The sequence below is a fragment of the Neoarius graeffei genome, chromosome 14 (genome assembly GCF_027579695.1).
Source record: "Neoarius graeffei isolate fNeoGra1 chromosome 14, fNeoGra1.pri, whole genome shotgun sequence".
NCBI classification, from domain to species: domain Eukaryota; kingdom Metazoa; phylum Chordata; class Actinopteri; order Siluriformes; family Ariidae; genus Neoarius; species Neoarius graeffei.
In genome coordinates, this window is record NC_083582.1 from 49,848,068 (window position 1) to 49,860,098 (window position 12,031).

Sequence of the window (12,031 nt, forward strand, 5' to 3'; positions counted from 1 at the left end):
CCCTGGACAAGTCGCCAGGTCATCACAGGGCTGACACATAGACACAGACAACCATTCACACTCACATTCACACCTATGGTCAATTTGGAGTCACCAGTTAACCTGGCCTGCATGTCTTTAGAATAGAATAGAATGCCTTTATTGTCACTATACGTATGTACAATGAGATTTAAAGCATCTCCAATAACAGTGCAAACAGTGTGTAGAGAGAGAGAGAGGAAGTGGGGGAGAAAAAAAAAAGGGGGTAAAGTGCACAGTCTGAGGTGTATGTGTTGTGTTACACATTATTGGAGTGAGGTATTGCACATATAAAGTATTGCACAGAGACAGTCACATTATAAATTATTGCACGAGAGAGTCACATTATAAGAAAATATTACACATTATGAAGTATTGCAAGGTAAGGTAAGGTGCACAGACTTGAGGTGTATGTGCTGTGTGTAAGGTGCACAGTCCTGAGGTGTATGTGTTGTGTGTAAGGTGCACAGTCCTGAGGTGTATGTGTTGTGTGTAAGGTGCACAGTCCTGAGGTGAATGTGTTGCATTTCACATTATGGAGTGAGGTATTGCACATTATAAAAGTATTGCATAGAGAGAGTCACCTTATAAAGTACTGCACATTATAAATTAGTAAAATAGTAAAAATAAATAGACTATAAAGTCAGAGCATATCCGAGTTCAGGGCGGTTATGGCTTTTGGAAAGAAGCTGTTTTTTAATAGATTTGTTTTTGTCCTGATGCACCTGTAGCGCCTCCCTGAGGGCAACAGGTCAAACAGATCAAAGCCAGGGTGGGAGCTGTCCTTGATAATATTCTTAGCTCTGCTAAGGCAGCAGGAGGTGTAAATGCCCATCAGGGAGGGGAGAGGGCAGCCAATGATCTTCTGTGCTGCCTTAACTACCCTCTGGAGCCTCTCCCTGTCTACAGCAGTGCAGCTGCCATACCATACTGTAATACAGTATGTCAGCAGGCTCTCGATGGATGAGCGGTAGAAGGTCAGCAGCAGGTTGGAGCTTAAGTTGTACTTCCTGAGGACTCTCAGGAAGTGTAGCCACTGCTGAGCCTTCTTAATGACTGCTGTAATGTTTGCTGACCAGGAGATGTCGGTGGAGATGAGGATACCGAGAAACCGGAAGGTGTGGACCCTCTCCACATACACGTTGTTGATGTAGAGGGGGGCTAGGTCGGTGCTGTGCTTCCTGAAGTCAACAATGAGTTCTTTGGTTTTCTTGGTGTTCAGAGCGAGGTTATTTTCTGAACATCAGGCTGCCAACTTCAGGACCTCCTCTCTGTAGGCTGCCTCGTCTCCCTTTGAGATGAGTCTGACCACTGTGGTGTCGTCAGCAAACTTGACAATAAGGTTGTTGTGGGTCGGACTACAGTCGTGGGTGTAGAGGCAGTACAGGAGGGGGCTCAGCACACAGCCCTGTGGAGAGCCGGTGCTCAACGTGCGGGTGGAGGAGAAATGGGGGCCAAGTCTCACAGTCTGGGGCCGGTTAGTAAGAAAGTCCTTTAACCAGGCACATGTGAGAGGGGGGAGGCTGAGAGTGTCCAGTTTTCTAATAAGGATGTCCGGGATTATTGTATTAAAAGCTGAACTGTAATCCACAAACAGTATGCGGACGTAGCTCTGCTGCTGCTCCAGGTGATTTAGCGCAGAGTGGCGAGCTACGGCAATGGCATCCTCTGTGGATCTGTTTGTGCGATATGCGAACTGGTAGGGGTCGAAGTCTGGGGGGAGGTGGTCCTTGATATGCTGAAGAACTAGTCTCTCGAAGCACTTCATGATGACCGGGGTGAGGGCCACAAGACGGTAATCATTTAGGCTGGTGACAGGAGACTTCTTCGGCACTGGGATTATTGTTGCAGATTTTCAGCAGGGCGGGATGACTGCCTGAGCCAGGGAGAGGTTAAAGATCCTGGTGAAGGTAGGGGCGAGCTGGTGGGCGCACACTCTGAGCACCTTACCAGGTACACCATCTGGGCCGGCAGCTTTCTTGGGGTTCACTGCCAGGAGCACCCGTCTGACATCGTGCTCCTGTACAGTGAAAGGAGTGGTGTAGGAACTGTGTGGTGGTGGGGGCAGGGCAGGAGCAGATGAGTGCTGCTGAGATGTTTCAAAGTGAGCAAAGAACCGATTTAGCTCCTCTGCTAGCGGCGCACTCCAGTCTCCTGTTGGTGCATCACAGTCTCTGAAGTTTGTGATGTCCTGAATGCCCTGCCACACCTCCCGTGTGTTGTTGCTGGACAGGTGGGACTCTATGCGCAGCCTGTGGTCCGCCTTGGCTTTATTTATTCCTCTTTTCAGATCAGCTCGAGCAGCTCTGTACAGAGCTCTATCACCTGACCTGAAGGCAGCATTGCAAGCCCTGAGGAGTGAGTGGACCTGGCTGGTCATCCAGGGTTTCTGGTTTGGGAAGACCCAGATGTTTTTATCCACCATCACATTCCCGATGCAGAACTTGATATAGTCCAGCACCGTTCCTGTGAATGTCTCCAGCTCCTGGTGTTCAAATAAGTCCCAATCTGTCTGTTTATAGCAGTCCTGTAGTTTGGAGAGTGCGTTGTCAGGCCAGGTTGTGATAGTCCTTGTGGTGGGCCTGGCTCTGCGTCTGAGGGGGGTGTAGGCTGGGGAGAGCAGGAGGGAAAGATGGTCTGACTGGCCGAGGTGGGGGAGGGGTATGGCTCTGTACGCATGCTTGATGTTGGAGTAAACATGATCCAGAGTGTTCTCCCCTCTAGTAGAACACTTAACATGTTGGTAAAACTTCGGCAGTACAGTCTTCAAGTTGGCCTTATTAAAGTCTCCTGCTATTATGTGAACACCGTCAGGGTGGGCCCGCTGCTGTTTGTTTACGGTGTTCAGCAGGAGAGAGAGCGCTGTGTTTACACTGGCGTCAGGTGGAATATACACAGCTGTGACAATCACTACAGTTAGCTCTCTCAGTAGAAAAAAAGGCCGGCATCTTACAGACATGTACTCAAGGTCTGGGGAACAGTGTTTATCTATAATTGTTCCGTTGTTACACCAATTATCATGCACGTAAATACAGAGCCCTCCCCCTCTGCTCTTACCGGAGTTCCCATTTCTGTCCCAGCGGAGCAGAGTGCAGCCTGCTAGCTGCAAGCTAGCATCGGGTATTTCTGGATGAAGCCAGGTTTCTGTGATAATTAAAACACAGCAGTCCCGAACATAGCGATTTCCAGCGAGTTGTAATTCCAGATCATCCGTTTTATGCACCAGGGATCTGGCATTGGAGAGATACAGGCTCGGTAGAGGTGGCTTGTGTGGTTGTTTTCTTAGCCTTAGCATAGCACTGGACCTGTGGCCCCGCTTCTGCTTCCTCTCCCTCCTCTGTCTGCGCCGCCTCCTAGACCCAACAACAATCCACGGAGAGCCCGGCGGTCTCGCTATGTCATCTGGGATGTTATGCTTGAAGAGAAAGTCGCTCGAAACAGATACCTGATGTTGGTCACCAATGGCTAAAAGTGTCTGGCGGGTGTACTGGATGTTTGCAGAACCGATGTTGCACAAACAAGCAAGAAAGAAATACAAAAACAAACAAAAAAAGAGCACTGAAAAGGAGAGCCGTAAGCCGCTGCAACCACGCGCGCCGCCATCTTGGATCTTTGGACTGTGGGGGAGACTGGAGCACCCGGAGGAAACCCACGTGGACGCGGGGAGAACATGCATTTAACCTATCTGGGTTAATGTGAGCACACATTCCCAGAGCAGTGGGCAGCTGTGCTGCAATTGGGGATAAGGTGCCTTGCTCAAGGGCACTTCAGCCGTTCCTGTTGGTTCAGGCAATCAAACCAGCAACCTTATGATCCCAAAGCTGCTTCTCTAACCTTTAGGTCATGGCTTCCCCTACCCAGTTCACAAGCATGATTCAATAATCAGATCAACTATTGATTTGTCATTTAGGAAAGATGAGGGAACTCTACCCTGTCTAAATAAAGACTGGCCCATTGAATGATGGACATTATTATTTTAGTCGGTGTGTGGGCCAGACACCTGGCTCCTACTGTGGCATGCCACTATATCAGGAGCATCTCCTCCTCATGTGAAGTGTGCTGCTTCAAGTAGGCAGCAGACATCTTCTCCAGGTCCTACAAGAATGACATTGCACATTCCAATGGTGTAAATATGATGGTCATTGATAAACACCTTTCCAGTCAGCTGGCTCAGTTCCTCATGGCATGATGGTATACATTATCCAGGTGATATTCACTGATCTGGTGGTTAGGAGAGCCTAATTGGAATGCTAGTTACATATGTAAGGTTCATCTGGCATGAACTCAGCCTCCAAGAAAAGATAGCTGCATGACTATTTCATCCTGTCACTTGGTGACTTTGTTAGAAAGTCTTTGTATGTGAGCATACATGCATGAGGATGTATCCAGGTTATATTGCCTCTGGTGGCTATCTATTGTTCATACAATCTCAGAAATAAAGGTACCAGAGTTGAAGTGGTACCAGGAAAGTGCATGTTGTGTAGCTTTAATTAGTTTTTAGAATAATGGTTCTGAAGGTCCAATCACATACTTATTTAAAGGCTTCCTGATAAAATCTACTGCGTCTTGCAAGAGCATTGATCCCCCTTGGTGTTTGTCCTGTTTTGTTGCATTACAATCTGGAATTAAAATGGATTTTTACAGGGTTAGCACTATTTAATTTACACAACATGCCTACCACTTTAAAGGTGCAATTTTTTTAAATTGTGACACAAACAGTAATTAAGATGAAAAAAACAACACCACAGAAATCTGGAGTGTGCATAGGTATTCACCCCCTTTCATATGAAATCCCTAAATAAGAGCTGGTCCAACCAATTCACTTAAGAAGTCACATAATTAGTTGATTAAGATCCAATCTGTGTGCAATCAAAGTGTCACATGATCTGTCATATGAAGTCTGTATAAATCAACCTGTTCTGGAAGGACCCTGACTCTGCAACACTACTAAGCAAGCAACATGAAAAGCAAGGAGCCTCCAAACAGGTCAGAGACAAAGTTGTGGAGAAGTATAGCTCAAGGTTGGGTTATTTTTAAAATAAAAATCCCAAACTTTGAATATTCCAAAGAGCACTATTAAATCTATTATAGCAAATTGGAAAGAATATGGCACCACTACAAACATGACAAGAGAAGGCCGCCCACTAAAACTCACAGACCGGGCAAGGAGGACATTAATCAGAGATGCAACAAAGACACCAAAAATAACATCGAAGGAGCTGCAAAGATCCACAGCAGAGATGGTAGTATCTGTGCATAGGACTACTTTAAGCTCCACAGAGTTGGGCTTTATGGAAGAGTGGCCAGAAAAAAGCCATTGCTTAAATTAAAAAAAAAAGAAAATATGTTTGGAGTTTGCCCAACAGCATATGACAGACTCCCCAAACACATGGAAGAAGATTCTCTGGTCAGATGAGACTAAAATTTAACTCTTTGGCCATCATGGGAAATGCCATGTGTGGTGCAAACCCAACACCCAGAGAACACCATTCCTACAGTGAAGCATGGTGGTGGCAGCCTCATGCTGTGGGGATGTTTTTCATCTGCAGGGACAGGAAAGCTGGTTAGGATTGAAGGAAAATGGATGGCACTAAATACAGGGCAATTCTGGAGGAAAACCTGTTTGAATCAGCCAGAGGTTTGAGACTGGGACTAAGGTTCACATTCCAGCAGGACAATAACCCTAAATATACTGCTAAAGCTACACTGGAGTGGTTTAAAGGGAAACATTTAAATGTCTTGGAATGGCCCAGTCAAAGCTCAGACCTCAATCCAATTGAGAATCTGTGACATAACTTGAAGATTGCTGTACACCAACGTAACCCGTCTAACTTGAAGGAGTTGGAGCAGATTTGCTTTGAGGAATGGCCAAAAATCCCAGTGGCTAGATGTGCTAAGCTAATGGAGACATACCCCAAGAGACTTGTAGCTGTAATTGCAGCAAAAGGTGGCTCTACAATGTAGTGACTTTGGGAGGTGAATACCTATGCACACTCCAGATTTCTGGGTTTTTTTTTTTTTTCATCTTAATTATTGTTTGTATCACAATAAAAAAAATTGCACCTTTAAAATGGTAGGCATGTTGTTTAAATCAAATGGTGCTAACCCCCTAAAAATCCATTTTAATTCCAGATTGTAATGCAACAAAACAGGACAAACACCAAGGGGGATGAATACTTTTGCAAGTTACTGTACATGCTAAAGGTACAAAACATGCTACACTGATGGCACCACACCCGCCACAAGAAAAAAAGGATAGTTTTTTTAACCTTTATTTCTGAGAGTGTAGAACCACAGTTACATAACAAACTAGTGGGTTTTTTTTCATGTTAAAATAATATTATGCTCAAGTTGAACAGAAACTATTTTCATCCTACAAATACATCAAAGATGAAAGTGATAAACTCGAACTGATATTGGGATTTACATATGATGGTTGGATAATTAGATTCAACTATATACAGCTTCGCTGAATCAGGACCAGATACAGTACTCTTCTTGCCATAACTACATAGCTCTAGAGCATAATAAGGAAGACAGAATGCTTCTGTTTAGAAAGTTAAAGAGCAAGGATGCAGTAGAAGGAGGATGTGCAGGGTGGTGGGGAAGGTTGATTTACTCTGAGGTAGGCAGTCAGCTACAGTATATCTGACATGCACATAGCTGAGCAGATAGGGAGGGAGAGATCTGCTTAGAGAGAGTACTGCAGTCAGTAAGCTTCTGTGATGTTTTCCATATGTGCCTTCATGCTTGTAAGATGGAGTGAGAAACACACTCACTCTTTTTGGAGAAGCAAAAAAAAAATTATTTTCATTCTGGAATATTTATGAGGGTCAACCATTTTCTTCACCTTTGCATTCACCTGACCAAATTTTCTGTGTGTCATATTCCCTATGATAACGATAGCCAAAACCAAAAAAACAACAACCCCATAAGATAGACCATTAAAAAAAAATTCCTCCATTTTCTTCACCTGCTGGGGGTTGTTCTGTCAATAGCAGCGCTGAAAACTGGAGTTGAGAGCAGCCTCCAAACATGGCCCCTCTGGACTACATCTCCCAAGCACCACAGCGCCCCTCATCTCCAGAGTACTAACAAGTGCACCTGTCTCCTATAGGCCAGTAATCACTTCCCTATATAAGCTCAGCAGTCACAAACACCTGTTGTGACGTATCGTTCTGTGGCTCTGTACCTAATCATACCAAGCCTTCTGACTTCCTGCCTGACTACTTGTGTTTTGATTCAGTTTACATTTATTTCCCGACTCCATTTCCTCGCCTGTCCTTCGACATCCCATTTGTTGATCGACCGACCTGTGCCCATCCTTGACTATGTCTTCAGCTTACTGATTTGGGTTTGTTGACAGTTTGCGATGCACCCACTCTCCCCTGCGCTTGTATCTGTAAGTGCCTGCACTGTGACAGTTAGCAGGAAGTAATGTTCAATATTGGGCTTGATATCATCCCAAACTGGAGGTAAAAAAACCCAAAACAAAAAACTAAAGATGATGGGCATATGAAAGTATTTATAATCAGCCGACCTAAATCAGCAGTGAAAATCAAGGCTATGCTATTGCCAATATGCAACTTAATTAACATGTACTTGTGTATAACTAACCAGTGTGCAGTCATCATCAAAATCTTGCAGTATATTCATCCGTTAATAATCTAAAGCATTGAGGCTATTCGTGAATCATATCAAGTCTATTGTAATGCAATATATTCCAGTTGAATTTAGAATTTTTAAAAATTAATTTACTATATTGTACAAGAACATATTGAGGCAGCAAAAGATACTGATACACAGCCAGGCCCCCACCAAGGCATATCTCACAAAATTATCATTGCTATGGACTAATGTAATCAGCCATCCTTGGCGGGGCTCATCTTGCTCAGGGCTCCAGGCAATTGCCCGCCTTGCCTCCCCTGCTGTGTCACCCCTGAACACAGCATCTGCAGAGTTCAGACAGAGATGTTCAGCAATCATCTAGAGAGAAAAAAAAAAACAGAGAGAAAGATTTCTTTTAAAAATCAGGAGATCAGAAGTTCAGTTATGGACACATTTAAATGACCAGGATATCTATTGTGTGCATTACAAAGCATGATCAAAAAGTGCAGTAAAGGGTGTTTCTGTGTTCTGCTTGTAGGATCATACAAGGTTCAAACTCCAGTGCTGAAGAGGCCCTACCTCCTACCATTCAGAATCTGATGAAGGGCTACAACAAGTACCTGAGGCCTTTCTTTGGCAGTATGAGAGCCAACAACTTGTTTTACACCCATACAATAAGTCAACATCAAAAGATATCAAAATTCATGTTTATTTTTCTCTAAAGGCTGCAATTAGAATTAAGTACAAAAATAGTTGTGTGGTAGGACTGCAGGTATTATGTAACGTATTCCAGTATAATAACACATGTACAGTATATTAGAGCTCTATTTCAGATGTTCTGCTCAGCCTGGTTTTAAGTCTACTAATTCTAATGCTCTGATTTATGCTGTGTTGTGGGTGTCTGCTGCAGATGGTCCTGTTACTGTTGGCATGAGTTTAGACATCGCCAGCATAGATACTATATCAGAGATCAACATGGTAAGATGCTAACAGATTAAAAAGTGGTAGATTCTCTGTGAAGGCAAAATAATACATACAACTGAATTTATCTTTGTGCATGGTTCAGTTTGGTTCATGCATACACACTATATGGCCAAAAGTTTGTGGAAACCTGACCATTCCACCCATATGAGGGCCTTCCCTCAAAACTGCCACAAAATTGAAAGCACACAATTGTCCACAGTGTCTATGTATGCTGTGGCCTTAAGATTTTCCTTCACTGGAGCTAAGGGGCCCAAACTTGTCCCAGCATGACACTGTCCCTGTGCACAAAGTGATGACCATGAAAACATGGTTTGCCAAAGTTGGTGTGGAAGAACTTGAGTAACTTGCATTGAGCCCTGACCTCAACCCCATTTTACAACTTTGGGGTGAACTGGAAGACCAGCTGCACCCCAGGTTTCCTCGCCTGATATGTGCCTGTGCTCACTAATGCTCTTGTGGCTAAATGGACAAATCCAACCCGCCACTCTGATATCTAGTGGAAAGCCTTCCTAGAAGAGTGGAGGTTATTCTAATAGCAGAGGCAGACTAAATCTGGAATGGGATGTTCAACAAGCATATATGGGTGTGTTGGTCAGATATCATAGAATTTTGGCCATATAGTGTATGTCTTAAAGAATGTTTATGCAATGTGTGCTATTGTGCTAATCCCAGCTGACATTGGGTAAGAGGTGGGACAGGTTGCCAGTCTATTGCAGGGGTACAGAAATCAATAACTCTGAAATTGTGGGGATATTTACAATTTAAGGGAAATGCTTTTATTTAAAAAAAAATTAAGGTTAAAAGTTATGGTCCTACTTATGGAGGTTACACCAGAATTGTTACAGTAAATGGGCTTTACCCTAATTATTGGCAAAAATCACAATTATGATACATTGATTAGCACTAGTATGAAGATTTTTTTTTTAGTAATTTAAGTGTGCATCCTTATCATGATCTGTTACAGTTTTAAAACTTGTACAGTACATTCCAGTCTTTAAATAGAAATACAGAGATTTCTATAAAACCATAATTTAGCTATATAAATACATAATTGTTTACAAAACTCTCATAAAGACAATATTACGGAAATTTTTTGTGTTTGTGTTTGAATTTGCGGTCCTATTTAGGACTATACAGCAACTATCTTCTTGCGTCAGCGCTGGACAGATGAGCGTCTGTGCTTTGATGGAAATAAGAGCCTGAGTTTGGACGGCAGACTGGTGGAGCTTCTCTGGGTTCCTGACACATTCATTGTGGACTCCAAAAAATCCTTTCTGCATGACATCACTGTGGAGAACAGACTCATCAGGATATTCCCAAATGGCACCGTGCTTTATGCCCTGAGGTTCTGATCTGCCTTTCAGAGTGTCTCAGGCTGGGGGGGGTATTAGGCAGTCCTTCATTGACACCATGCTACTGTATTAAACCTGAAGTTTTAGAATGGCAATGAGGCAGATTAAGGGTAGGAAAAAACTATGTGCACCCTTAGTAGGGGATAAAAAGCATCGTGATGCTCATAACCAGCTCATAACATGCAGTTCTCCCTCTCTTTGTCTTATCTTTAGCTCTCTCTGTTTTCTTGCAGAATCACCACCACAGTGGCCTGCAGTATGGACCTGACCAAGTATCCCATGGACAAACAAACTTGCACACTTCAGCTAGAAAGCTGTAAGTCTTAAACATTAAATCTTTATCAAAACGCCCTGGCTAACAATTCTCTCACTGGTTTGAACTGATATGAAGAGCAAATACCATAAAAATGTAACATATATATAATAAAAGCAAAAAGCAAAGTGGTAGGTTATTGTTCTAAGAAGTAAGTTCCTGTTAAAGGGATATAAATTATATATCGTATTATTCTACAGTGAGAGGCTTCTCTAAACACCACTTATGCAAAGCTATAAGGACAGCCCAACAAGGAACTTGTTATACAAGCATTAATAAGAATGATTGGCACCCCTCAAGAAAACAAGCATCACAAGCTTCAGAAGTTGTGGTTAGTAGCTAGTAAATATCATACACCTGTGTATCAGGCAGCAGAGACGGCAACAGTTGTGGTGAATGAGTTTAATAAAAGAGACTAGCAAGTACAAACAAATCCAAATCGCAATATCAAGGTCAGAATCCAAAAACAGATAAAAGTTAAGGTGCTGTACTAATAGGTTATCAAGGAACAAGACTATGATCATAAAATAGAAAGCAATGATGAGTCAAAACTCATGTTTCAAAAATACCAGAAAAAGCTTGGTATGTCAGATGCATCACCGAGCTGAATTAATATTTGCCAAGTGTGTGAGTTGGGAGCGGTGTATATAGTATGTGGCTGTGATTAGGTCCAGGTGTGTGCTATCAGTAATCGGGTAAACTTATGTGGCCACGTTTGTAGGCAGAGGTGCAGTCTGGGAAAATTTTTAAGCTTCATATACATGTACATTAGAGCACAGTGAAATTCTTTCTCTGCATTTAACCCATCTGGGGATGTGAGCCCAGGGATTAGGTTGGGGTTAGGTGCCTTGAGTGGAGTGTAACGCTGAATTTTGTTGACACTGTGAATTTCTCTCACAACGATATGTGACAAATTATAGTCATCCAAAAAAAATTATAAATAAAAAAAGAAGTAAAATGTAAATAAAAAAAGGACGAGATGTATGTACAGTCTCCTCCAAAAGCATTGGAATGGCAAGGCCAATTCTATTTTTTTTTTTGCTATACACTGAAGACAGTGGGGTTTGAGATCAAAAGATGAGTATGAGATGACAGATCATAATTTCAGCTTTCATTCCCTGCTATTTACATCTAGATCATGTTGTGTTGGCAGTGTGTTTTGGGTCCTCGTTTTGCTGCATGGTAACATTCCTCCCAGCTAAATTGGATTCATTCATTCATTGTCTATATCACCATTGTGGGTTGTAGGTGAGCTGGAGCCAATTCCAGCTGGCCAGGGGCAAGAAGCAGTGTACACCCTGGACAGGTCACCAGTCTATCACAGGGATAGCACAGAGAGACAGACAGCCATTCACACTTGCACCTGCAGGCAATTTTAGCCAGCTGATCTAATCTGCATGTCGGTTTACTGTGAGAATAAACTGATGTAGCCACAAGGAGAACATGCAGATTCCACACAGAAAGGCCCCAGTTAGCTGGCAAGTTCCAACCCAGAACCTGCCTGCTGTGAGGTGATAGTGTTAACCACTGCACCACTATGCTACCCAGACTGGATCCATTTCTCTGTACATTGGCAATTTCCGTAGACTTCTGAATTCTTTCTGTTGCTACCATGAAAAGTTACAACCCCGATTCCAAAAAAGTTGGGACAAAGTACAAATTGTAAATAAAAACGGAATGCAATAATTTACAAATCTCAAAAACTGATATTGTATTCACAATAGAACATAGACAACATATCAAATGTCGAAAGTGA

The 12,031-nt window shown here is 42.9% G+C and overlaps 1 protein-coding gene across 2 annotated transcripts in view; it reads left to right on the forward strand.

Annotated features, from left to right (window-relative positions):
• Positions 1 to 12,031, forward strand: part of gabrz (gamma-aminobutyric acid type A receptor subunit zeta) — a 60,386-nt gene that overhangs the window by 39,513 nt on the left and 8,842 nt on the right. For both annotated transcript variants that reach the window (XM_060938995.1, XM_060938996.1), the window contains exons 3-6: positions 8,165 to 8,265; positions 8,537 to 8,604; positions 9,738 to 9,955; positions 10,196 to 10,278. In XM_060938995.1, coding sequence (XP_060794978.1) covers positions 8,165 to 8,265; positions 8,537 to 8,604; positions 9,738 to 9,955; positions 10,196 to 10,278 — 470 coding nt within the window. The remainder of the gene's footprint in view (positions 1 to 8,164; positions 8,266 to 8,536; positions 8,605 to 9,737; positions 9,956 to 10,195; positions 10,279 to 12,031) is intronic.